Below are 26338 nucleotides of genomic sequence, written 5' to 3'. Positions count from 1 at the left end.
GCTTTTAGGACTCAAACAGATGGATAATAATTATATGAAGCCTGTAAAGACAATTACACAGAGAAACCTTTGTAGTCACATTCCAATAGAAACAGAAAAAGACAGACTTAGGAAATCTTGGAATTAGAAAAGCCTTTGTGGAAAGAAATGGAAAGAAATGTGTCTTTTGTTAGGACATAGTAATCTATACAAAAAAATTCAGACTGCCCACTCACTGAAAAATTTGATTTTGTTCAAATGAAGTGTAAAGCTTATGTAAGATTAGAAATGTCTAGATGAAGATGAAAATTCTTTAGTAGTGTAAAGCTGTCTTCTAGTATTACCATATATACCAAATTAGAAAAAAATCAAGAAAGCACCCAAATATCATCCTCTGAAGTATTCATTCTGCACAATTTATTTATATGGAGTAGTTCTTTGAATAGTCACATTTAAAATGTGAATGAGCTGGTTTCCTATTCCAAAATTTGGAGGACATCAAAGGAATCTAGTAGGAGACAGGATAGAGATTCTCAGCTACTAGATAAGTTGATCTCTTGATTTTAGAGATGCTTATTACACAAAAGTAAGCAGGCACTTACTTTGGAACAAAATTGTGGATGTTTTGTTCTAATTGTATTCACATGGAACAGTTTAACATTCTCAGAATGCTTTTAGTGTATTTTTAAAATAAATCAATACAGAGCAGCCATTAAAGTTTTGCCAGACATCTCAGTTTTGAGGAAATATAATTGTACCAGAGTCTTCTTTCCCATCAATATATACAGTGTGCAGTGGTAAAATGAACAGGCAGAGATAGAGAGATAGAGATAGAGATCAAAAAGAGGATTAGGCTCAAGCTGTCTAACCTTTTAAACAGTCCTGAATGAGTCATCTCAGGATTAGATTGTAGCCAGAGCAATGAAACCTGACTGGGGACTGCAGAAAGTCATATTTTCTGTTCCTTCAGTGGGATTTAATTAGAAGTCCAACTTTTAAAACATTATCTACGATTCACAGACCTTTTCTTTATTGATGTTTCCTCCTCTTTGAACTTTAATTTATTTGCTTGCATATATATGTGCTGTTAATAGTATTGTCTAATGTAATCTGTTGAGAAACATTTGCAGAACTGCAGACTGGTTAGATGAGGACTTTTCCAGCTTACTGATTCTGCTTGCAGAGCTGGATATTTAGAAAGCAAAATCACTATGAATGCAGAGACTTATGAATAAATGTTTAGCTCGCAAAGAAAGCTTTGTTTTAGGTTTTAACTTGAGTCAGAAAAACCCACATAGTGTTTTTGAAAAAGAATACTGAGTCATCTAACATGTGGTTGGTGAATACAGCATTTCAGAAAATGTCTGTTTGCTCTTTAATTTACACTAACATACTGTATTGCTATGGATGTCTGGATTGCCTAGTCCAGACAAAATGACAGCATGTACACTATGCATAAATTTAGCTAGTGCTGTCATCCTACCATTGCTCAGGATAACAGAATAGCTTGGGATGGACTGGGTTAGGGAAAATAATGGCAATACAGCCTAAATTCTGAACCCAAGGCTCTCTGCAGAACCAGCTCTGGGTGATGCTGCACCCCCTTTCCGGGATGTCTGATTTGCTTCAGAGCAGTATCATGCAAATGCCCAGGTATTGTGTCCCAGAGCAGTGTGTGCCTGCACTTTCATCTGCTGCTCCTCTCAAGCCAGTGAGGCCTCCTGGAGTTAGGAACTTAGGGATAGAGGGAGGGATCTAAGTGGCTCCACGTGGGGCCAGCTTCTATTTGACACAGACTTGCTGGACTTAGGGGGGTCTCCATGGAGCCAAACTGAGAGTCCAAGCGATGCCTTCGTGCTGCACTTCAGCTGTCTGAGGTGTTTTGCATGGTGCCAGCTCACTCTGCCTGCATCTGCAGTACAGCAGATCTACAAATCAGCTAATTTGCTGGAAGGCAAGGAGAACATCTACTTATGTGAAAGTATACCTTTATTTAAAATACAATATTTGACTTTTATAAGAAAAAAAAAAAGAGGCAAAACCAAAGGTGCACATATGTAGTTCATTTTAACAGCTTTAGAAGCAATGCAGTTATAAGAAAATTTTAAAATTCATTCCTCTGTTCTGATCTTAAAATAATGCCACTGAAAATAATGGGAACAAACCCAGAGTTCTATCTCTAGCAGTTCCTCGAATTTTTTAACATGTGGGGTTAATTTAATGGGATGTTCTGTTCCATACCACTCTCTGTTCAGTATGCACATAAACAAGGCATGGAAAAAGAATAGAAATAGTAACAGAAGAAAACTTCATCTCTCTAGATCCCTTTGTTCAGTCAAGGCTGTAAAGGAGATAATTGGTTTTACCATTGAGCCCTATTTAGTATATTGTTTCTGAGTATATAGAAGCCACTATTTTTAGCAAATTTGTGTGTTCTTGCAGATTAAATTCTTGTCTAAACCATGTTCCCAGACCTGTGATGGGAATTTTCTTTTCTGCCCAGTGCTGTCACGTGGTGAGCAAGCTGTTCCCCATTCTTAAGCTATCATTGCCTGGGGATAATATGGATAAGAGAGGGCATATTCTAAAGTAAAATTAAACTGGAAAAAATGAGAAATATTATTTGTGGCTCAGCTCCAGTATAAGTAATAGTCTACAGAAGACCTTGTCCTAGATAAAATCTGAACAGCAGACCAGAGGGTTAAGAGGAATTATTCAGAGAAGCTCAACTTTCTTTCTCCTGACCCTTGATGTCTATTTTTCTATAGAAAGATATTGGAGGACACAATTGGGCAAAATAACGAATTTAAACAAGATGGCAAAATACAACAGATGTATGCAGCTTTTAACCTTGAACAGCTTTGCTCAATTCATGTAATATCTGATAGTTCAGATGAGTTGGTTAGGCACACATTTGGTAAAAGAAGTGGATGAACCATTTTGGTACCATTGTGGTTTCTGCTCAAAGTCAAAAGCCTTTGTCTAATCTGAGTGCTTGAATCAAGTTTACTTTGCTTGCTGATGCCTTCATTTTGCACTGATCTTACATCTAACAGTCATACTGTACATCACCCTTGTTTTGAAACAGCTGCAGTTACAGATGTTTGACATTATTTGTGCTACCTCATGGGCCAATCGAGACAAATGCTGTGAACTTCCTGGCTTGGTAAGACACCTCTTTCAATAGCTGTAGAATTTACCTTTTATTTTCTACTTTGTTGTGACAAATTTTTTATTGGAAATGGATGCTTAAAGGTCTTTGAAAAAGCCATTCTCTGCTTGGACTACTTGTCCTACTGAAAGTCAATAAGGTCTATTTTTTTTTTTCAATCAAGTAGGTGCCTTTGAGTACTGTGTCTTAGACTGTACTTAATACTATGTCTTAGATTGATAAAATACCTAACACTTGAAATTCTGGACATCATTCTTCTCCTGTCTTAACCTTTTCATAGAGAGATGAGGAAAATTGTCCTGCCCTTCCTCATGCTTGTTCCTGTTCAGAAGCCAATAAGGGTCCCCTTGGACCTCCTGGACCACCGGTAAGGTTTTATTCAGCTTTGTAGTGAACTGTACCAAATAGTCACTGGCCACCTTTATTTCCAAACATGTGAATATACTGCCATTGTATAACTAATAAGGTTAAATTACACTTTCAAGTGTTGGCAGAGAGATAAAATTATATTCAGTTTATATTGAAGATGTTATAAATAATGTAAAGAAGTATTATGCTGAAACAGATGTCTATTCTTTACACCTGGAACCCTTTGACCTGTCTGTAGTATTAGATATGTCATAGGTAGTGCCATTTATTTTCAAATTTTTAATCACCTGCTCTCTGTCTACTCTAGCAGATGTGTATTAAATGTAGCTTGGAATTTAGAGTTCTGAAATACTCAGTTTACAGATTTCTTATCAATTAAAGATATGGAACATGACAATGCCACTTGTCTAGTATGTGATGAAAGAAGACTTTTCTGTCTTAAAAGCTATCTAAGAACAATATTTATTGGAAAGTAGAACTGGAAGTACAGGTTCTTCTGAGAGTTCTTAGAGGCAGAGAGGTATCCAAGAGCCATGAAGGGAAGAAATAATTAAATAACCTGTCTTTGTGGAAAGTTGAATTTAATATTTTTTTTAGTTTTCCAGTGAATTATGAAATGTACACTGTTATAACTTTTGCATATGCTTAGTGGTGTCATTTTGATGGCACTCATTAATTTGCTGTGTAGATGTAAGTGTCTAAGTTCCTTGTGTAACCAGTGGGATTAGATAATCTCTTGTAGAAGACAGTTATTTAACTTTCCCTCTGTGTCAGTGAAGTATCATAGATGGAATAAATCTCCTTTCTCATTACTGTCTTGTGTAAACTGAGACAATGGAGATACTGACCCACTAAATTTTGAGAACTCAATCTCGCATCCCAAGGCTGATTTTTATCAATTTAGAAAGGCTCTGCCATGGTCCATCATTGATTTGTTTTAACAAGAATCCTTACTGGGATATTTGTTGAATGGTCATGTTTTTTTCTGTTACAACTAGATAAATATGATTGCTATCTTAGGTCTGCTCACTGAGTGAGTTTGAGGTGAGGCTCTTTTGTGAAAAGTTTGAACTGCATGTTTCTCTGCTCATACTGTCTGCTGGATGCTCCAAGTGCATGTTTTTAAATGAAAGAGCCAGGGAAGAAAGTAAAGGAAAATGGTTTTGGTGTTAAGTACACAAATGACATGAGATGCATGTTTAAGAACAAAATTGACTTGCATGCAAGGCCTTCACATTGCAGGTCCTAGCAGACATTAATCCTCCTGACTACTCAGAGGTTAGTCTTTCTGCAAGAACTGTTCTTCAAGCTCTGGTACAAAAGGAAATTCACTTAAAACCTGCTTCTTGAACAAGGAGAAATTATTCTGTTCTCCTATTTGAATATAGGTTATTAAACAAGTATGGGTTAAAGTTTTAATTTCCACATTTTAGCACCCAATTTGTGTTCTGTAAAAAAGGCAATGGGATAATTCACATAAAAATGTAACTTAAATTGAGTAGTTTGACCACATTTCACAGTAAAATGAAAAATATTTGAAAATTATTTGTCTGGAAGGATGTATATTACTATAATTCAAAAGATATGTGAATCAGGAATTGCTAAGGCTTAACCCATCAATAATATACTTCTATATATTACATTTAGGATTAACCATGTTTTGAATAGCATAGTGCCAGGCAAGAGAAAGCTTAAAATCAAGCAAATCACTGAAAAATCACTGCCAAGACAGAGAAATCTGTGATTCTGAAACTTGCCCTGTTATAACTGATCTTTTTTTGCCAGGCAGTTAGATGGCAGAGCTCTGAAAAAAAAAAAAAAAAAAAAAAAAAAAAAAAAAAGAAGAAGAAGAAAAAAAAAGTTCAAGATCTACAAAAAAGCAGAGCAAAAGAATAAGTCAGTGTTCATCTATGTGCCAACCAAAAGTCAGAAAGTCACATGTGCTATGTCTGGTCAGGAGTGTTCCAAGTCATTAAAATGTCATGTGATTTTTATCCAAGCCAAGGATTCTTCTGTTTAAGAGATCAGGATCCTACCATGTAGCCAGTTTTAGACATTAGGCTAAAAACACTCCAAATAAAATGCTTCCATTTGTTTGGGATAGTAATTCTAGAAAGAATTTTTAACCTTTTGGAAAACACGTCACTTCGGGTAAGACAAAGTGTTGTTTAGAGTTAATATATCTGGCAGTTTTCATCATGGGATTCTGTTTTCATGGCTTCATTTTTGGCAGAATTTTATCCTGCTGTCTGAAGCTCCCCAAGCAAAGTAAAAATGAGATTTCACAGAAAACTAATGCCTGCATTTTAAAGGAATGCTGCAGAATTGAAAAAGGTGAAAGAGAAAAATATATTGAAGAATTGGAGAAGTTTAATTGGAGAAAAAAAAAATTTCAGTGCTTCATGGGTTTTGACTCTAAAAAGAAATGAGGAGGTGTCTTGATAATCGAAGATTAAGACCCATTTCTGGGGGAAAGCACTGGCTGCTAAGAAGTTATTCAAAATAAGGGAAGAAGGCATAACATGAATTTTTGGCTAGAAAAAGAAGCAGCACCAAAAAAAATTGAAATTAATCACACAGGCTTGTAGTGCTGGGAATAAACACCAAAACAAGTTTATGAGAAAAGGAGGGGGCCTCTTCTGATACTTTAATGTTAAATAAATGCTCTTCTGGAAATTCTGCTTTTACCAAGCAAGGTTACTGAGTTCAAAACACGGACAATTGTACCAACTTTAGCATGAATCTGAAAGCATATAATTTAATAGCTCAGCATCGACTATTTTAAAGTATATATTCTTAGAAAAAATGCAGTCCATTTATGGGAATAAAATGGGAGAAAACTGTGATTTTGTGTTAAAAAGTTGCCGTTATTGTGCTGAGGAATTTTTAATCTCAGAGTTAAGAGTAAGGCAGAGAAAGGAGAAAGGACAGCAGATTAGAATGCAGAAATATGAGTATCTGGAATTTTGCGACTGGCAATGGGAACTTGGTTCCATGGAGAATATGGGGTGAAACTTTAGGGTCAGAGCTGGCTGTGATGGAATGGATCATGGCCATGGAGATGTGGGATGGAAGAGAGAAGCCTGAGGGAGCTGGGAGAGGTAGTGGAAAATTTTGTAATCACACAAGACCATGCCATGATACCTTCATTGCAGAGCAACAGTACTCTGGGATTTCCAGACATTTCTGTTATTTCTTCTATTTAAAGTCCCATAGATACTGCATATAAGCTCATTTTCTATTCTTGTAGCTTTAATTTAACTGTTGTTATTTTTGTAAGTACTTATTGTAGCCCCTAAAGAGTTCTATTCAGTTATGAAGTCTAGTTGTACAAAGTCCTTTCTGAGTACAGTGATAGGCAGAATACCTGTAAAGCTCATATTCCAAGAGATTAGGCAATATACTCAGGTGGGGAAGAATGAAATTGATATATACAAAAAAATTATGCTGTCCTAGAACAGAAAGCACATGTAGATGTTGTTGCAAAACACATTCATGGCAGCCATCCATAGATATGTTGTACTCTGGTGTCTCAGATGATACTAATAAAGAAGGAGAAAGTTGGTTAATAAATGATGAGTAGATGTAGGTATTGCTGAAGAAAGCAAAAAAGTGAAAAACGTCCAAAAGAGCATTTTACCTAAGAATAGCTCCAAATGAAACCATGGTATAGGTCTAGTAGAGTCTGGAGCTGTGCTTGCTGAAAACTATTCCAAAGTCATTAGAATCGCAGAATTATAGAACTGTTTATGTTGGAAAAGACCTTCAAGATGATTGAGTCCAGACATTATCCCATCACTGCCAAGTCTGTCACTAAACCATGTCCCCAAGTGCCACATCTACATGTTTTTCAAACACCTCCAGGGATGGTGACTCCACCATGTCCCTGGGCAGCCTCTTCTAAAGCTTGACATTTTTCATAATATCCAATTGATACCTCCTGCAGTTCAACTTAAGGCCATTTCCTCTCATCCAGTCCCTTGTTATTTGGCAGAAGAGCCCAACCCCACCTGGCTGCAGCTTCCTTTCAGGAGCTGTAGAGAGTGACAAGGTCTCCCCTGAGCCTCCTTTTCTCCAGGGTAAACAGCCCCAGCTGCCTCAGCTGCTCCTCATCTGTGCTCCAGACCCTTCCCCAGCTCTGCCTTTCTCTGGATACACTCCAGCACCTCAATGTCATTTTTGTAGTGAGTGGCCCAGAACTGGACTCAGGATTTGAGATGTGGCCTCATCAATGCTGAGTACAGGGGAGTGGTCACTGCCACGGTCCTACTGAACACACTGGTTTTGATCCAGGCCAGAATGCTCTTGGCCTTGCTGGAAACTCAGCCTTTAACAATGTGATTTTGGTGAGAGCTGACAGATGTGCAGGAGGTTTCAGCAGCTGGAAGGGAACCCATGACCACATTTCCATCCATATTGTAGCTTTCAGTGTTATTTTGATTCTTACGTAGTGTGCATTCTTGGCTCTAAAAAAGTCACATCTGTGTTTAAATCTGCCTGTGTATGGCCACACTTAAGTATGTTCCCAGTTAATTGCTCCAGTGGAAGGATATTGACAGGATATTTACTGTTTCTTGAATGCTGATTCAGGAACAGGAAGAATCTGTTTGGGCTTCTCTGGATTTCTTTTCTGTTTGAGAGTTTTGGTGTTCAGTGAGTCCCGTGCTTGTGCTTTACAGGGTGGTCCAGGTGTCAGAGGTGCCAAAGGTCATCGTGGTGATCCAGGTCCAAAGGTACTTTTTTATAGCATTCTACATTTGACAGATGCTTGAGTTCTTGGTTTATCTCTGCTGCATTGCAACCTTGAAATGAACTCCAGATTGTCTCCAGTGTCTTTGGGGAAAAAGCATAGTGAAATGTCACTGGCATTTGCTATGGCTCTTTTTAAAACAATTACTTGTCCTATTTGTTCCTTGATAAAAGATATAAAATTCAAATACTGCTTTCACATAAATAATTCTCTTTTTTTTAGTACTTATAAAAAACCCAGACAGTTTTAAATTGAACCCTAACTGCTCAATCATGTTAACTCATATTTCAGATGTTTTTGAATCTATTGGTATTTAATTCTTCAAACAGAAGCTGCCTTTGTCCATATGATAAGAGTTTAGCTTATGTCCTGTGCTACTTTAGGGACCAGATGGACCTCGAGGTGAAATTGGTGTTCCTGGACCACAAGGACCTCCCGGACCACAAGGACCCAGTGGGCTTTCTATCCAAGGGCTTCCTGTGAGACTCAAAGAATCAATAGCCTGTTTTTCTGTGATCTTTTAAACAGCAAATAGCTTAGACTAGACTGAAATAGCTTTTGGTGTTGTGATCAGAATCTGAATTTCACTATTTGAGGTGAAATCACAGATGTGGGTTTGACCTCTAGTGAACATGGGTTCAATGCCAACATTTCTGGTTTTTAATTTTGATCTGAATTTTTAGTCAGCTGAAAGTATTTGACTGCAGGTTGAATATGACCTGGGTATTAATATCCAAGCTTGGACTCAAGTGAAAATAAATTCCAGTGGGGGTTGTGACATGGCACCAGACCAAAATGTTAATATTTTCTCTTTTTCTGTCTGTACTGCTCATCACAGATCAGTTCTGACTTGAAAGGTATACCCAAGCAAGAATACCATATTCTCTGCCAAAATTAAGCAATAATATTAATTGCATAATAAAATCTGTCATCAGAGGAAGTGATTAGGCCTGGAGTTTGCAAGGCTATTGTGAAATAAGTCACAGAATTTCATCATAAATAAACATTGCTACAATAATGAGCCAGTAGCACTTATCTTGTTTCATACACCTCTCCAGTAGATGGGTACAGACAAGCCTAGAAAAGCAGTAATATATTTTCTTTTTTTCCTTTTAGTTTTTGTTTCAAAATTTACTACATTACAATAAAATTTCATCTTTTTTTCCAGCCTGTATGATACTAATGTAAAATATAATAGTATACCAAAACTATATATTCTTGATTATGTTGTCACAGTAAATAATTGTAAGAGGAGTTATTTCATAAAGTAATTGTTTTTTTATAAAAGTTAGTTTGTTTATTATCTAGAAAAGTATTTTTTTTCATGTATATGTACCATAGAAACATGCCTAGTTTCCACAGAACACCCTTTTTTCATCATTGTTGGAGATACTGCTGAGGCCTGAAGTGAAACAAATTCCTTTACAGAGGAAAAGAAATTAGCTACTTTTTTTTTTTTTTTTTTTTGGTAACAAAATGTCTATAGGTTTTTCAGATTACTTATGAAATATTTAAAAATTACTTTTATTTTCTATGTTTATAGCATCTATATTTACATTTTTGCAAATAGACTCTGTATGTTTGCTTTCAGAAAGAAACATAGTCTGTTTTCTTACTGGTTGCATTGTTGCTCTTGTTTTAAAGAAGCTGAAGGAAACTATTAAAAATAGAAAAGTAACCATATATTTGTTTTACTGTGTGTGATTCTTTATTTACAGGGGCCACCAGGTGAAAAGGGAGAGAAGGGAGATCTTGGTTTTCCTGGCCTGCAGGTATTCCCTATTATATACCCTGTCACTCACCAGGTTTGAATGTTGAATTGATGTGATTGTGAGCTTAGGGACGTCTTCTAAACCACTGAGAAATGTGTTGTTGGGGTGAATTAGAACAGGGGTTTAGAAAGAGGGGGAATCCAGGGTATGCTGGTGTGCAGTGACCAATTCACTTGGGTCTGAAGAGCTGGTGACTTTCTTGTTTAATGCTGAAATTGTGCCTCTGTAGACTCAACACCTCTGCATTTTAGCCATGTGTGTTTGCCCGTTTCTCATTTCACAGAAATACTTTCTTTACTGAATCCCTTCTATGGCACCACCCATTATGGAGTTTCCTAGTTCCATTTGTCCAAAACATGTCATACAGTTTCACTTGAAAATTATTTCCTTGGATTCTGCTGATTCGATCCCATCATTTGCTCTCCTTTTATAATGCTTAGGGTGTCCCAGGAGCATCAGGTTCACCAGGAAGAGATGGAGCCCAAGGTCAAAGGGTAAGGTAAAATGAATATGTTTTACATGTGGTTTTTTCCCATTCTGTAATGGAAATATTTCCCAGCATGGTTGTTTTATTATAATTTATGCCACCTCTGTCCTTTCTGGAGATCATCTCTCTGTGCTAATAGGCACAGGAGGGTGGACATCCTTCTGTGTGCTGATGAGGGTTGAGATGTGTGATGGGATCCTGCACAATGCCTGTGCTTTATGCATTTGATAGGAGTAGATGCATTGCCAATTAATCCTTTGGCTTATATGTTTAAAGTTAAATGGTTGGTTAATGGTATATAATTAGTATGCAATCCAAGGCAATGATCTACATTTGCTTTCTAGCTAATTAATGAACAGAGAGAGACAGCTACAAGGGAATCTAACACTGAATGTAGAATGATACCTGCAGAAACAGTTGTCATGAGGAAAAGGTGCAAAATAATACCAAAATTTAGCCAACCTTATTCTGCTCCTGGTAAAACAACTGAAGATATTTACAGTCTGGGAGCCAGTAAAAGAAAATTCATATTCATTTGTGCAGTTAAGCCTATAAGTCCTTCTCTTTGTCTCCTTGGGGAGACTTCTGTTTCATTATTAGTCAGACACTGGAAAGTTATTGTTAGCACAGTAATAGATTTCTGTCTACAGAAGAAGTTCATTATGAAATATAACTTTTTAGTTTCATTTGGGCAAGATTTACATATCCACAATCCTTTTTTTGGTTATGTTAATGTAACTTGAACTTCAGAGAAATCTGGAACTTCTTTGGTTTTCTGACCTTGTTACAAAAAAACCCTCACCCTATAGCAAAACACATATTTGAACACACTGTTATGAATTCAAACATTGGCATATCTTTATATCTAGAAGTAATTCCACTGAAGTTATTGTAGAATTTGGACAACAGATAAATGTTTTGTGTGTTTTTCCTCTAAAAATCAAGAAAAGATATGTATTTTATTAAGATAAAGTTTTATGCAGTATTATAATCAGATAAATAACCTGATTGAAGGAATAGCCTTCTAATTTTCAATTAAATTGTGTTAAAATATGTAGGTAAATGTATTTTTAGAATACTGTGTGATGTATTATGGTTTTGCATGTTTTTATGTCTTCTTTTTGCCTGCATTGGAATATTTCCCCCTAAATCGCTCAACTTTCATGCCACCTGTTAATCTCCAGGTTAAAAAAGACCTGGACCCTGATGAACATTTGGGTTTTTTTGCCATGTTCTGTCTAGTCTTGGTCCTGGACAAGTTGAGATGACTTGGTGCTAAACATGGTACAAGGGAGTGCTGTGTGCCCCCTCCCTCCACATTCCTGACCACCAGGGACATTGAGGTGCCTGCAGTTCCAGGAGAAAAGAACTCTGTGTTTTTGTTATTCTGTAGCTGACTTCATGTTTAGCAGAGGATGCCCTCAGCCATGCCTTGATGCCAAACAGCAGTTCAAAGAGGTCTAGTTCTCCCACTCTCTTCCAGGTTACTGCAGAGAGGTGATAATCCAGAGAAAAGCCAAGGAAGACTAGTGCAGCAAAGGCTTTTGATACAGCCTGGAAAAGTCATGTGGTGTTTATTCCATAGAATACCCCACTGTTGTCTATAAAAAGATAGAGCAATTACATAAATTGCCTGTTGTTATAGATATGGTAATGCTTTGTTCTTGTGTTCCCTTTCTTCTGCTGTTAATCATGGGAGCTGGATACACAGCCTAGAGCTCACAAAATTAGTTCTGTTAGTCTGGTATTGTCTCTGTGTGACCCTTATGCAATGTTGTCCAGCTGTAATTATTTCTATGGCAACAAATAATTATGCTATACTGATTTTATGGTGTTGTAACTAATTCAATTCCTGTGAAGTTATGACAACATAAAATTGCTTTTAATGGGCGAAGATCCAAACCAATTATTTCACCGCAGTCTCTTTGAAGACCCAGCACTTGAAAGAGGGACAATTCTGAAGGGCATAACTGCAGCAGCAAAAGTGAACTGGAAAATTCCTGAGGAGTAAATTGCCTTTTTGTATAATCTTCCCTTTGCTGGGTTTCCTCCTGTTAGCCAAGATGCCAAACTGTTTTGCAAGTATTATATTACTAGAACTGAGATTTTCTGTCTTTTTCTTAGCTTAGTTATCCCTTCCTCTCTAGTATTTATTGATCTTTAAGTATTTTAATTATAGTGGTACTAGTGATGTAGAGTTATTAGGCAGGTTGCTAAATCACACTGATTTTAATGGGTGGTAAGCATAGGGCTGATATTTGTTGGGAGGTCTCTGAGAACTTTGAACTGGGTATAATGTGATATTAGACTCATCAAGTACTGGAATGGAGATTTTTTCCTTCAGTTCCTGATAATTGGAATCACTTCACTTTTACAGTTAGTTTTCTTTTTTTTTTGATTTCTAGTATTCATACTTTCTGACTTTCCTTTTGAAATCAGTTGAGGAAAGGCTTTGATTTTCCTTTGTTAATGCTGTAATTAAATATTAATTTGTAAAATTTCTTTTTTGTATTCCTGAACTTGGTTTTTAGTCCCTGACTTATTTGCTCTTTCTTGGGTTTTAGAAAGAAAGAGAGCATCTTCCCTGTCAGTTATGTGAATTCATGAAAAGCCCTTTTTCATAATGACATACCTTCCCAATGAAGAAGAATAGGATGTAATAAAAACACTTTGTGAAGGTTGAATCAGAGTAAAAAAAAAGTTCTTTTCTGCTAATACAGCAAATATTCTGAATATGTATGATAATATTTTATACCTGTCTAGTAACCTGATTAAATCCCCATCTCAGACTCCACTTGAGGAACAGTCCCCCTCCTCTCTCATCAGCTTCCAGAGTGCCAGGAAAGATTTTATAAATGTAAAATGATTTATTTGTATTGTATGGCTGTAGCTGTGGTTGTTCTTTCTTGCTGCCCCATATTTGCAGCTGGCAGTATATATATATATACTAGAGAGAACAGATCATGTTTCTCCACCAACAGTGCCAAGCATTTCGTGTTGAAAGGCAGATCATGAATTGGCAGTCGTGTCCCTGGCTGCAGGGTTTTTTAAAAAGGCTCTATGTGGAAGTCTGTCAAGCCTGGCTCAGTAGCTTCAGTTCAGTTTTTGCTGGTATCTAGTCCTACTTGAAAAGTCACCTCTCCACAGTTCCCCCAAACAAATTCCAGGCTACAGAACAAGGTCAGCAGCAGTACTGATTTCAGCAGACTTGAGATTTTACTGGTGATGCCATTTGTATTTTGACAAATAAAATGCCTTATAAAATTTCTGTCAGAGCTACACTCTTTCTGTAAAACCTTTCTGCCATGCCATTGGCAAAATAGGTCTTCATTTAAGTTGACTTTCTGAAATGATATAAACCTTGATTCTAAGACCTGCATCCTGGGTCACATATCAAAATTTGTCCTAGCCTGCTCTTGCACATGGAGTTTCATGGGAGAGGATCTGTGGATTTGTTCAAAGTCATTTCTGTCCTGGATGTGACAGAGAGAAAGAGCTGTTGTGCAATGTAATTCCTCCAGTCCTTCCCCTTGCATTAGAGATGGTTAAGCAAAGAGGAGAATTCAATAAATGGGAGATTAAATAGCATCTACAAGGCTTCAGTACTCAAAATACAACTTTGTGAATTCTTACTGTGCTCTATTTTCTTCTAAATTACACACACCAAAAATTATGCGAGAAAGAGCCAGAAGAAATAAATTCCCAGTCTTCCTGCCAATTTCCTGGTACTTACTTATCTCTGCTCTCAGCTGAAAAGTTCAGAATGAGTGTCAGATCCATTCTGGCCATCAGGTGGTCTGAGTAACATCATCTTTAAATGCTGCTGGCAGCACAAACAAACCTGTAGTCTTTTACCAGCATGAGAGAATAGGTATTGCCATATTCTTTCTTGAAACAGGCTTCTCTTTGACTTGATTTATACAGGGTAATTTTCACATCTAGGAAATACAGTAGGAGGTGATCTTTTGTGGGCGATACAGACACAATGCCAAGAGAAATAAACCCTAGGAGACTAGACAGGAGGTGATTACTGAGCAGCCAGGAGTAAAAGCACTGCTCAGAAGAAAGAAATTGTGAAATTCATTCCAAGGAAATGTATTTCTGATCCTACTGCTAATTCTACTCTTTGACTGGGGTGGGAGAAGAGAAAGACGTATAGTTTTATTTTCTTTAGAAGCCTGTATGAACCCACACTAGGTCCTAGAAGTCAGTGGAAAGTACTATATTTCCCTCATCCTTGTTAAATTAAGCCCTTAAAAGGGTCAAACCAGTTTTCATTCTGCTTTGGACCTGAGCAAAAATAAAAAGAGGTTTTACATCCTTGCTTTAAAAAAAGAAACATAAATATGAAAGCATTACCTTCATCTGGCTACACTGTGGAATAGGAAGTTTAAGTGTACATAGATAACATAATGTGAGTTGACTATCTGGCTTATTTTTTCATTGAAACACCAGTAGAATTTAAAAAAAGTCCTTCCAGTTATATGGCAGATAATATTATTCCCCAGCCATTTATTATGCCATATGATTGTCGATTTCAATAATAATTTCCAAATAATGCAAAGCATAAAACTAGTAGAATAATTTATATTCATTACTAAAACAAACACATATTTGGGAAAAAAGTACAAACCAAAAAAGTAGTAAATTTTTCTTCTGAAGCTCCATGAGATACTGAGGCCTGGAACATTCTTTACTCTATGTGTAACCATAAACATTTTCAAACTTTTCAGCAATAAACCAAACACTTTCCAGTATAAACCACCTTTCAAACTGGTCTTGAGCCAGAGGTAAAACCGTATTTCTCCTGTTCAGGCTGTGTAGTAATTAAGGAATTGCCTAATCACCAGACTGGTCAGAAACCCAAGCTTCATAGCATGTGGATACAAAATGCACACATTGGTTGATTTGTAAGAATACTTTATTAACAGTGTATTTTCTTCTACATCTGGACAGTCTTTTTTTCTGTGATGTACTTGCTTTCCAGTTTCCAAGTTATCTTTAGTTTTTGGCTCTCATTTCTGGAAGCTCTGAGGCACGTTCATAATGTAAACCACATGAGCATTCCCAGTGCTTCCTGCACCAGGACCTCAGTGATAGCTGGAGCTGATGTGCAGCACTGCTGGGCAGAGAGATCCCCTCTCCATTGCCATCTTTCAGCACCTCATCAGTGGGGCTGTGAATGCTTGCAGCCAGTGAGAACAGATGTAGAAATGTGACCTTGTGGTACAGAGGTTTGACAGCAAACCCTCTCATTTATTCCCCTGCAGAAATGTTCTAAGTGAAATTCACTCAGAGGTGAAAATTGCCAGTATGAAGAATTTTGTTTTGTTTTTTCTTCAAAAATATTGTAAGACTAGCTGGATTTGGTTTTTTTAAATCTTGGTGACACTATAGCTCCTTTTCAGAAATCAACCCTCCCCAAGGCAAACAAGGAATTTTTTTTCCTAAGAGACCACTACCAACAGGTATTAATTAAGAAAAAAAAAACCAAAAAAGCCCAACAAGTAAACAAAATGAAAACAAAGAACAAAGGTAAAACATTTATTCCGGATGAAACACAACAGATTCACAAAGTGCATATAAAAAGCTGATGAAATTGCTTTTATTTATCTTTCATAGGGCTTTCCTGGCAAGGATGGACCCACAGGCCCACAAGGACCTCCTGGCCCAATGGTGAGTATGGTCCATGGAATTTCTTCCTGCAAAAGTCAGCAGGATTTGGGGGGATTCTCACACTTATCTATGCTAGAGTGGATAGAGCAAGGCCAAGGGAATTCTTGTGATGCATGGAGTTGGCAGAAAGCTGCTTGTCCAGTGTAATTTCCTTCCACTCCTACTTAGCCCAGGAAGAAAATGTCTCCCATAGGAAGGGGAGAGAGTTGTTCTGTCAATAGATTGATAGCTTGTTTTTAGTCGAGTAACTGCACTATAAAGAGAGAATTACCGCTTCGAACACTTGGAAAAAGACATTTTTTGTCAAAAATTCCAATTAGGAGTGGTAGCTGAAGTGAACCACCAAGCTTTACTTGGTCTAGAGGCTGGGGGTGAGCACAGGTGCTCTCCTAGAGTAACCAAGGAAGACAGCAGAGGCCACATCCAGCCTCTAATGCAGGATATCAGAACCAGTCTCAGCCTTCTCAGGGCAGCTAGGCAAACTTAATGCCTTCTTAATAGATTTAAAAGACTAGGTGAAGCTGCTGGTTGTACTGAGTATTCTCCAAGCCATCTTGTTTTTACAAAGAACATTCTGAGTCATCCCCCTGAACACAGTGTTGACATCACAGGATTTAGTCCACTGGTTCAGCAATTTCTGCCTGTTCTACAAAGCAGCCCAAGTTATTTTTCTCAAGTGCTTTCCTCAGAGCTCTGCTTCTTTTGGTGCTCTTTTTCCTGCAAATTGTATTTTTTTCAAATTGTATTTCTTAGTCCTCTCTCTGGGAATCTCCAGTCTTTGACTGACAGAACTGTCCTGTCTCATCAGGACTCGTGGATGTTGATTGTCATCACCACGATTTTCTTCCTCTTTTTCCACATAGGGCATACCTGGTGCTCCAGGTGTTCCAGGTGTTACTGGAAGTCAGGGGCCACAAGGTGATGTTGGAGCTCCTGTAAGTAAAACTAATTAATATTTCTCTGTCTGCTGTTGAGCACTAACTGGTTTCTGGGTCTGGCTTCAGTGTTTGACAGAACTCCTCAATATTTATTGCCTATGATCTGTTTACAGTTAGTGGCTAAGTTAAACATCATATTGAACTTTCTTTGTTCATTCTTTGTAATTAAATATATTTATTGATCTTACACACAATGTTTGGAATACAGGGATTAGAGTCAAAACACAAGATTAAAACACAGAAGTTAAAAATACAACTATGTGAATTTGTAGTCTTTGTGTAATTACTTTCTTCTTTTTTTTTTCCCTTTGCCCTTCCAGCGACTCTCTGGAAATTCAGATGTTTATTAACCTGAATATTTCCAAAATATTATTCTGATTTCCAAACAGTGAAAATAATGTATTAATAAAAAACTTGATTTTTGGGGTTGCTCTGTGATTACATCAGAACAAATGACTAATGACTAGGACTTTTTCTAGATTGCTATTATAAATTTTACTATCAGTTTCATTGAGTGGAAAATTATGTCCTCTATACTAAAATTAGTATTAGGAACTTCCAATTTGTCTCTCAGATGTTATTTTTTATTATTATTTTAAAAAGTCCAGAACAAAACATTTTGACTGGAAGAAAGGAATACAACTATGAAATGAGTGTGTAAATTATGTAAAAGGGAATATTTATAATGGACTTCTTTGTCTCTGTAAGAATTCAGACAATGTTATGTATTTGTATTTTAACATTTGCCTACTTGTTTAATTATAAAGCCTGCTCAGTTTTTCCATCTATTACAGTAAACATTCCATCTAATTTTTAAGGACATCAGAATGAGACAGTGTGCATTACTGACTCTATTTGTAGAAAAGAAAATTTTTTTCCAAAATCCAGTTTGGTTTGGAGATTTAGGCCAATGCAAGCATTTTCATGTGGTTAAGTGGAAATTAAATTAAATTCATTGGTAATACAAAAGCAAAGATAATAGCCCAATTCCCAGTTCTGCATAGTTTCTAGGTGTAATCATGGAATTTACAAAGGAGATTTGATGAGCTATGGACCTTTTACTATCAATACATAACATGTTGACTATGCAGTTCCTGTCCAAACACATGTTCCAGATTCTGAACAAAACTTTCTAGAATGTAGATATTCCTGAGAGTCACGCAAGGGCTCTGCTGTGCATGCTTAGATTCTAGTAGTGCAGAAAAAAACAGGTGGCTGAAAAATTACTGAGCTTCAGTAACTTTCTATTCCAAAACATTGAGTTATAGAATAGAGGCATGAAATAATATTTTAGTCTTTGTAGGAGTTTCTTCTCTCCAAGGATAGAATAAGCTGTGCTTAACTATGTATCTGTCAGCTGGTTACCTACACAGAAACACAGAACAGTCTGATTTGGAAGGGAACCACAAGAGCCATCGTGTTCACCTCTCCAGTGAATGGGATACAGGGATCAAACCCATGACCTTGGTGGTATTAACACCAGGCTCTGACCAACACACCTTTCCTCACTTCAGAAGCTCCTAAGAAATGTGCAGTCTACCCAAAAAAATTACATTGGTGAAGTTGTAATTGCCCTAGACAACTTGTTCCAATCCATAATTGTCCTCACCATCAATACATAATTACATTATCCTTAATGTCAAACATAATTTTCTGTGTAGTTTAATCCCATTGCTTGCTCTGCTCATAGTGGATGCAGAGTCTCAGTACAGCAAATTTCAGGCTGCTATTTTGCAAAAATTAGACCTGTTTCAGCCATGTGAAGTGCATCATGTGGTGGCCTGTCCTTGCTATCATTTTGAATAAAGAATTCAGTGTGTGGCAAACACTCGTGAAAGTCATTGTTCCCATGTAATTGCCAAAGGTGAACATTTTGTTGAGTACTGAAACAATAGAATGGTATTTGTCACTGCCACACAACGTCCTGAAAGCTTGCTTATTGTTTAATTTTTTTCCCTTTAATATGAATCCACAAGGCAGACAAAGTTTAGGTGTTAAAAATTTTGAGCAGAACAAAATGCAAATTAATTTTGCATTGAATCTTTTCACAGGGTCCTCCTGGAGCTAAGGGGGAAAGAGGTGAACGGGTAAGTCTATGTTTATGTTAGCTGTGTCTTTTTTTCCTGCCTGACCTTCTGTCTCATAAAGAGCTTTTCTCAAAAATTTATGTTTCTCTGTGTTTACAGGCACCGTACTTGTCTCTTTGCAATTAAGCAAGCTTTCCTTCTTTTCCAGACATTGTCTATTATATAGCTACATGAATGTTTGAAGGTGGGAAGTATGTGGCAGCAAGCATGTCTCCAAATCTCTCATTAGGGTTATCTTCTCAGACCTCTGATTGCTGGCCAAAAAGAGAAATGAGAACTAGTGAAATAACAAAATTTCTCTGGCTTTCTTTCTCATCTGTGAGGATATAATGTCTCAGCAATAATAAATATCTTTCTTTGCTCAAAGTGCTTTCAGCACAGAACTGATTCAAGAAAGTGTTTCATGCACTGTTGTTATCCAGGGTGATCTCCAGTCCCAAGCAATGGTCCGGGCTGTTGCTCGTCAAGTGTGTGAGCAGCTCATCCAAGGCAAGTACACAGACTGTCCATGTGCTTCTCTCTCTAGAATGGATCTTTTCCTGCCACAGTTACTTATAAATATGACACTTTTCAAAATATCTGAGGGAATCTGTTTGTTTTAGACTAGACAGTTGAGGTTTATGCTCCAACTGTACTTATGCAACCAGATTTATGTCCAACTAGAACTGATTAACATCAGCCTTCTGGAAAAAAAATCTGGAATTGTCTCCCAGCTATTACAGTATGCAGAAGCTTCTGTTGCAACAATTTAAAATTTTTATAGACATAAAATACAAAAGCCCCCTAAACCATTACCAAAGTAAGAAAATAAAATCCTGCTCAATAATTCTTCTATTTTCCTTCAATGTGTTCCCTAAACTACTATGTCTCCCCCACCAAGTGCACAACTTCACAATACCAAAGTATGACAGACCACAGCCTTGAGAACCTGCCAGTACTCTGTTCAAACTTTGCTGAACCAGATTTTCTACTGCTACTTGAAATTTATGGCTTTTTTTCCCTGACAGGTCATATGGCAAGATATAACTCGATTCTGAACCAGATCCCAAGCCAGTCTGTCTCCACACGAACCATCGCGGGTCCTCCTGGTGAGCCAGGCCGGCCGGGGGCTCCAGGGCCACAGGGTGAGCAAGGATCTCCAGGCATGCAAGGCTTTCCAGGAAGCCCAGGGCAACCAGGAAGACCAGGAGAAAGAGGTAGGCTTCATACATTCTTTCAATACCAAATATTGGGAGTGTTTTACAATATTTTCAGCTTAAAATGAGGCTGTTTCAAGAATCAAGAATCTGTGTGTAAACTTTAAGATAAAATAATTGGCTGGTTTATTTGGAGTGAAAATGGACTTGAGGACATTCATGCAACTGGAGCTTTGAACAGAATCTGGAAGAAAGAGAAAGGAGCTCCTTAAGAAACAAAAATATATAATAATTTGTTGCGCCTTGAGGATTTAATTTTTTCAGGAACAACTGAATTTTCAGACTGATGTTTGTTTGATGTAGTAGCACCTTTCTGAGCAGGAAGATATCTTTTGCTACAGACTCTTGGGTTATTTCTGAATCCATTTCTAAGAAATTGCTCTAATCTAACTCCAAAATGCAAAAATGAAAATTAAAAGTTCTATAACCAGCTTCATGCTTGTGGAGAATGATTGGAAGTTTTTCAGGCATTCCCGATTCTCACTTGATTCCTAACAACACATCATACACGGAAGCAGCAGACTAAAATTGCTCAGCTTCTGGATGGAAGGAAGGGTTTTTAAGTTTCCAGTGGCTGTAGAGAGGAGGGTAAATGGAGTCACACTTCTTTCCTTGCTGCGTTCTGAAGCATTGTTTGCATTTAACTTGTTCGGCAAACACAATGTACAGTCCTGTCCTGAAGATCTCCAGCCAGTCACCTGGAAGTCTTTATGAAAAATGTGTTTATTTTCACTAGTGTCATCAGCATTTTGGTTGTATATGAAGCCAACTTAATGTTTAAGCCCAGTGCCAGATTAGGAACTCTGAAAGTCAGGCTCCACCTCTAAGTTCAGAAAATGCCCTTCAACAGAGTGTGCTAAGAAGTAATAATCACTAGAAGCAAGAAACACCAGTTTGCCTATCTAGCAGTGTTGCTTTTTCCCTCTCAAACTGTTGGATTGCTGCAAGAGCCTGTTACTGGCTCTGAGCTGAGTGCAAAGTGCTGATGGAGTGGAAGATAAAAAGGTGGGGGAGGCCAGATTTTTCTTTCAGCCCACCTCTCTTGCCTACCACCCATTCAATCCCAGCCTCTAAGAAGGGGGCACTTCAGAAACCAGTGTGTGGAACTGAAATGGTTGGAAATGGTGCACCAAGGAGAGCTTTACTGGGAAATGTCAGCAGAGAGAGACATCAGTGAACTTCCCTGCTAACTTGCCTGGCCAATGGCTTCTTTTCCACTGTTTACCTTGTTACTCTGCCAAGTGTTAATCAGAGGCTTTGGAGAGAGGCATGGATTGAGAGAGTGTATGGAGCTCTGTAAGGAGTTCAAGTGGAGGTTTCTGGGTCCATGATGTCCCATTCCTGGATGGGATTCCTCTCAGCAGTAACACACTGAGCTGGTCCTTCCAAGAAAGACCACCTCAGTGAGGAAGGACAACTCATTCTCTTGACAGACTCAGTTCCCAGTGTCTGTTGCCAGCTGAGAGGCCACGTTGTATCACCACGCCCCTACAGTACATAATCCCAGATAAATTACTAGAATTTTGCTCTTTGCTTATTTGCATAAATATAGGAGTTTGGAGAAAAACCAAACACTGATTATTCACAGCCCTCACATCTATTTTAATTTTAACTAGTTCACCGCACTGGTTTCTATTTTTCTTTCAGTTAGTTTGAACGTGTTTTATTTTGGTTTTGTTTATGAGCTGGGACTTAAACAAATAGTGTCTGGCTTCTGAGAGCCCAGGAAGTAGTGGCACCTCTGCAAAATGGGATAGAAACCAAGAGTCAACATGGCTTTTTCTTCTTTTTGGTTTCCAGTTATTTTTATAATATATGGGTATTTTTACTCAACCTTGTGGAAAAATGGAAAAGCCATAGTAAAAATTATTCTGAGACACTGCTAGCTTTTACATGCTGTGAGAGTGCACTTTTCCTACTACTGAATGGACTTCAGCTCTTATGTGATCTGAAGTGGTGTATAAAACTTACAGTTACTCAGTCCATCCCACTATGATTAAAGAACAATAAATACCTAAGCTGTCACTGGGAAAGTTACTGTTCTCAAGCACAACTTCCTCCTTATTTGGTTCCTGGCTTCATATGAAAGAGCCAGTTAAAAATGTGTTATCAAAAGCCACGTTTACAGCTGTGATGGCAAAATTTCAGTGCAATTAAATGAAACTTTTGCCAGTTGAGTTAATGAAATATTTTTATTTCCAGTTTTAGCTTCATCTGGATTAAAAAAGAAAAAAATCATAACCCTCTGTTATTATATACTATGCTCACAGCTGAACATCTTGAAAAGAGAACATTTTTGGTAGTAGTTTAATTTTTCTTAAGTGCAATACATAGTTCTCACAAGACAGTTTTCTCTTAAAGACAAAATTAAATAAAGAGCACCTGAGATTTCCATTTGTGAAGAAACCATGGAAATTTATTTTTCTTTGCTAGAGAATGTGTTCATGACCTTGGTTTTGTTTTCAATAACTGATGCTAGCAAAGTTATCTTTAGTGATGGGTTGTAAATAATTGATTTCAGTTGCTTGTGATCTCCATGGGGCCGAAATGAAGACATTGCTTATTTTGGATGGGGACAAGACATAAACCCATGGTTAGCATGAAGGGAAGGGACAGTTTGATGGTATTGCTGAAGCATGTCCAGAGCACAAATGTGAAAGCAGCTCCTGTAACCTGAAGGCATTCTTAACTCAAGTGGCAAGTTTGATACTCACACTTTCTTTCTGAGGGCACTTAACCATTGCATAACCAACAGTGCAGTGACCTGCAAGAATGATGGTTGTCTGGTTGGCTTTCTGTAAGCCGTGCTCTGCTGGCAACAAAGATGACTTGGGTGAATTTTGAATATTCTGCCATTTATTAGGAGCTAGCCAAGAGGTCTGTGATTCTCCTAAATCCCTTAGGGAAGCCCATCAAAGCCCAGGCTTTAACTCATGAGCATTTTGCCTTAGGAGTAGGATATTTTTGCATCAGTGTTTATGTTCTCTTTAACTTGGATAAACTTTACTCAAAATTAGACTAAAAGAAACCTGATGCAGGCTTTTATCTTGGCCTTCAGTGTTTGCTTTCAAAGAAGGTTTGCTCTGCACAAGAGATTAATAATTTATTCTAGAATGAATGTTTTCTTCTTAGCCTGAGTAGATTTGTTCCATGTTTAGCATTTCTTACTGACATTTTATCCTGTGAACATCACATATGGGTGTGTAGTTTTGTGTGTGTTAATAATTATAATAGAGTGCATGGCAGGCTGTGATTTTGAAATGTTGTGGCTGTTGCCTTTGAAGTCACCAAGTAATGTTACCATGCAGTAGGATAAGCAATGATCCTTTTACTAAACATCTGTGCAGATTGCAGATGGTTGTAATGGGTCAGTCTTCTTAGGAAAAAAGCAGTTCACACAAATAGACTTTGCCTTTTGCAAAGGGCAAGCCTTTCCTGTGTTTAAGAGATAATTTAAATACATTTACCTTGTTACAAGGCCTGCAGCACAAGTAGGGAATTACAATAGATAAGTTTCTGCATATGTCTGAAGCAAGCCAGGGCTAAGTAAATTTCAGGCATCTGGAAGGAAACACCACCACCCTTCCTCAAAATCATGCAACTGAAGAAAATAAAAGGCAATAAAGGGAAACAGGCAATGCCTTAACCATGCCAGGACAGTGCAAAGAACCTTGTAGAGGTAAGATAAAGTGATCATGATGCTTTGGTTAAAAATTATTTGCTTACTGTGGATTTATTGGTTGCAGTGGTGTGGCCTGTGTTTTCCATGTGGTTAGGTCAGACAATATATTGTCCTGGAAGCTTCTTGCTCCTGCAGAAGACCCAGAACTCCTCCACAGATACTGAATCCACTTCAATTTTCAGTGGACTCATATTTGATAAACTTGATGTGAGCAATTCTTTGCCGCTAATTGGTTTTAATTAACATTTCCCCCACACTTAGACTCTTTATTTACTTATTTGCTTCCATTACATATTAGCTTAAGAAGATAAAAAAGATCTTCTGTGACTTTCTGAGGGGAAATCTGATGAGGAGGGGCTGAAGTTACTTGGTTTGTTGTGCTAGGAGACTGAGGAGTTAAAATTTCCTCCTGAGGAGAAGGGGGGCAGACACTGATCTCTGTGGTCAGCAGTGACAGAACCCAAGGGAATGGCCTGAAGTTGGGTCAGAGGAGGTTTAGGTTGGACATTAGGAAAAGATGCCTTACCCAGAGGGTGTTTGGGCACTGGAACAGCTCCCCAAGGAATTGGTCACAGCATCAGCCTGACAGAGCTGAAGAAGCCTTTGGACAGTGCTCAAAAAGTATTTGGACAAGTGGTTGGCACATGGTGTGGCTCTTGGGGATGATCCTGTGCAGGGCTGGAATCAGACTCCATGATCTCTGTGGTGGCTTCCAAGTCAGCACATTCTGAGATTCTATGAGTCCTTACAAGAATGAGATGTTCTCCAGCTGTTTTGCCCTAAGAGGCAGCAGTTACCTGAGCAGAGAGGAAGGAAGGAGCCCAGTCAGTTGGAACTGTAGGTATTGCCCCATCCAGGGCAGCAGCTGTTTTCCTTCTGCTCTGTGTTGATGAAGGTACTTTGACTCTGAAAGTGGGGAAGCTGTGAAGCCAGGAGAGCAATTACCACTGCTGGGAGGGAGGTCTGGAAAATGGGAGGGAAGTCCCACAAACCAGCCTGGATTTGGTGTCTTTGAACCATCCAAATCAAACACAGACTTTATGAGAATTTCCAAGTCACCAGTGGAAACTCAGGGTCTGGAATTTATAGTTTTGACACCTACTATAGTTCAACACTGCCTATTGTGATGGCTGCATATAGAAAGTGTTTTTATAGGATGCCACAGAGGTAGTGCAGAAGGAGGTGGAAAGCTGGAAGTAAGTAGTGATTTCTCTGAATTACTAGATTTGAGATTTCCATGGATCAGACACAAGGAGAGAAATTTAGTCCCATGAGGAGTGCAGGAGCACAACTCACTGGCTCTGCCTGTTGGAATACCAGTTTCAACACTGGGAAACACTCAGATTGGGCTTTATTTGGGGGTCAGGTTTTGACTGTGATGAAACTCCTTTCTCATGTTTTAACAAGAATCTGCCATAACCAGTAACAGCTCTCTCAATGGACAATCTTGTGCTGAGCCACTCTTTGGTGGGTGAATGTTTGAATGAAAATTTGCTGTAGCACTAAAAAATTTGACTTTTCTGGGCCACATAGTAATTTATAGCTATGAGGATTGGGAGACTCCTCTGACTTACAATAGTGGCACCTTGGTGTAGTCTAGAGGCAGCTTTCCACAGGAAGTGCAGCCTGGAAACTGGCTGATGCCTCTGCATACCATCCTGATGAAACCACCATGGCAGCAGGAATGTTTAAGACCCCAAGAATGACATTGCCCTTCAGAGGCTGTCGGGAAAGGATGGAAAAAGAACCAAATAATTTTTAACTTTCACCTCCCTCCTTCTCTGCCATCTGTTTTTAGATGAGAAATAACATATGGAACTATAATCCTGGTTAAATATAAGCAGTACTCACACTTTTGATCAAAATGTGACTGAATACTGTTTCCTTAGGTTTACCAGGTGAGAAAGGAGAAAAAGGCAATCCAGGTGTTGGAACACAAGGACCCCGAGGCCCACCAGGATCCACAGGTAAACTTACACTTGAGGCATTTGGGTTAGACCACTCTGACCACATGTGAAGAAGCTTACAGCAGCTCTGTCCTTCTCCTAGAAGAGAAGCAGAAGAGTAGCATTCAGGCACCTTAACTGTCATAATGTTCTTATTATGTAATATCATGTTGGGATGTGCCACGTGATGGTGTCACCCATCACACAAGTATTTTCATTTTCCCTATGATAAACTGCTTCTCCAAGCCCACCTTTTCAAAATGTTTCAAGTTTTGTTTTTTTGG

The 26338-nt window shown here is 38.1% G+C and overlaps 1 protein-coding gene across 6 annotated transcripts in view; it reads left to right on the top strand.

The window, feature by feature from the left end:
- COL14A1 (collagen type XIV alpha 1 chain) overlaps window positions 1–26338 on the top strand; it is a 109273-nt gene that overhangs the window by 79786 nt on the left and 3149 nt on the right. For all 6 annotated transcript variants that reach the window (XM_056486015.1, XM_056486013.1, XM_056486014.1 and 3 more), the window contains exons 35-46: window positions 3068–3145; window positions 3432–3518; window positions 8200–8253; window positions 8654–8749; window positions 9989–10042; window positions 10483–10536; window positions 16152–16205; window positions 17069–17140; window positions 19195–19230; window positions 19653–19719; window positions 20238–20426; window positions 25998–26075. In XM_056486015.1, coding sequence (XP_056341990.1) covers window positions 3068–3145; window positions 3432–3518; window positions 8200–8253; window positions 8654–8749; window positions 9989–10042; window positions 10483–10536; window positions 16152–16205; window positions 17069–17140; window positions 19195–19230; window positions 19653–19719; window positions 20238–20426; window positions 25998–26075 — 919 coding nt within the window. The remainder of the gene's footprint in view (window positions 1–3067; window positions 3146–3431; window positions 3519–8199; window positions 8254–8653; window positions 8750–9988; window positions 10043–10482; window positions 10537–16151; window positions 16206–17068; window positions 17141–19194; window positions 19231–19652; window positions 19720–20237; window positions 20427–25997; window positions 26076–26338) is intronic.

Source organism: Oenanthe melanoleuca, chromosome 2, assembly GCF_029582105.1.
Source record: "Oenanthe melanoleuca isolate GR-GAL-2019-014 chromosome 2, OMel1.0, whole genome shotgun sequence".
Lineage (NCBI taxonomy): Eukaryota > Metazoa > Chordata > Aves > Passeriformes > Muscicapidae > Oenanthe > Oenanthe melanoleuca.
The sequence above is the reverse complement of the archived record's forward strand: the minus strand, read 5'-3'. Positions and strand labels throughout refer to the sequence as shown.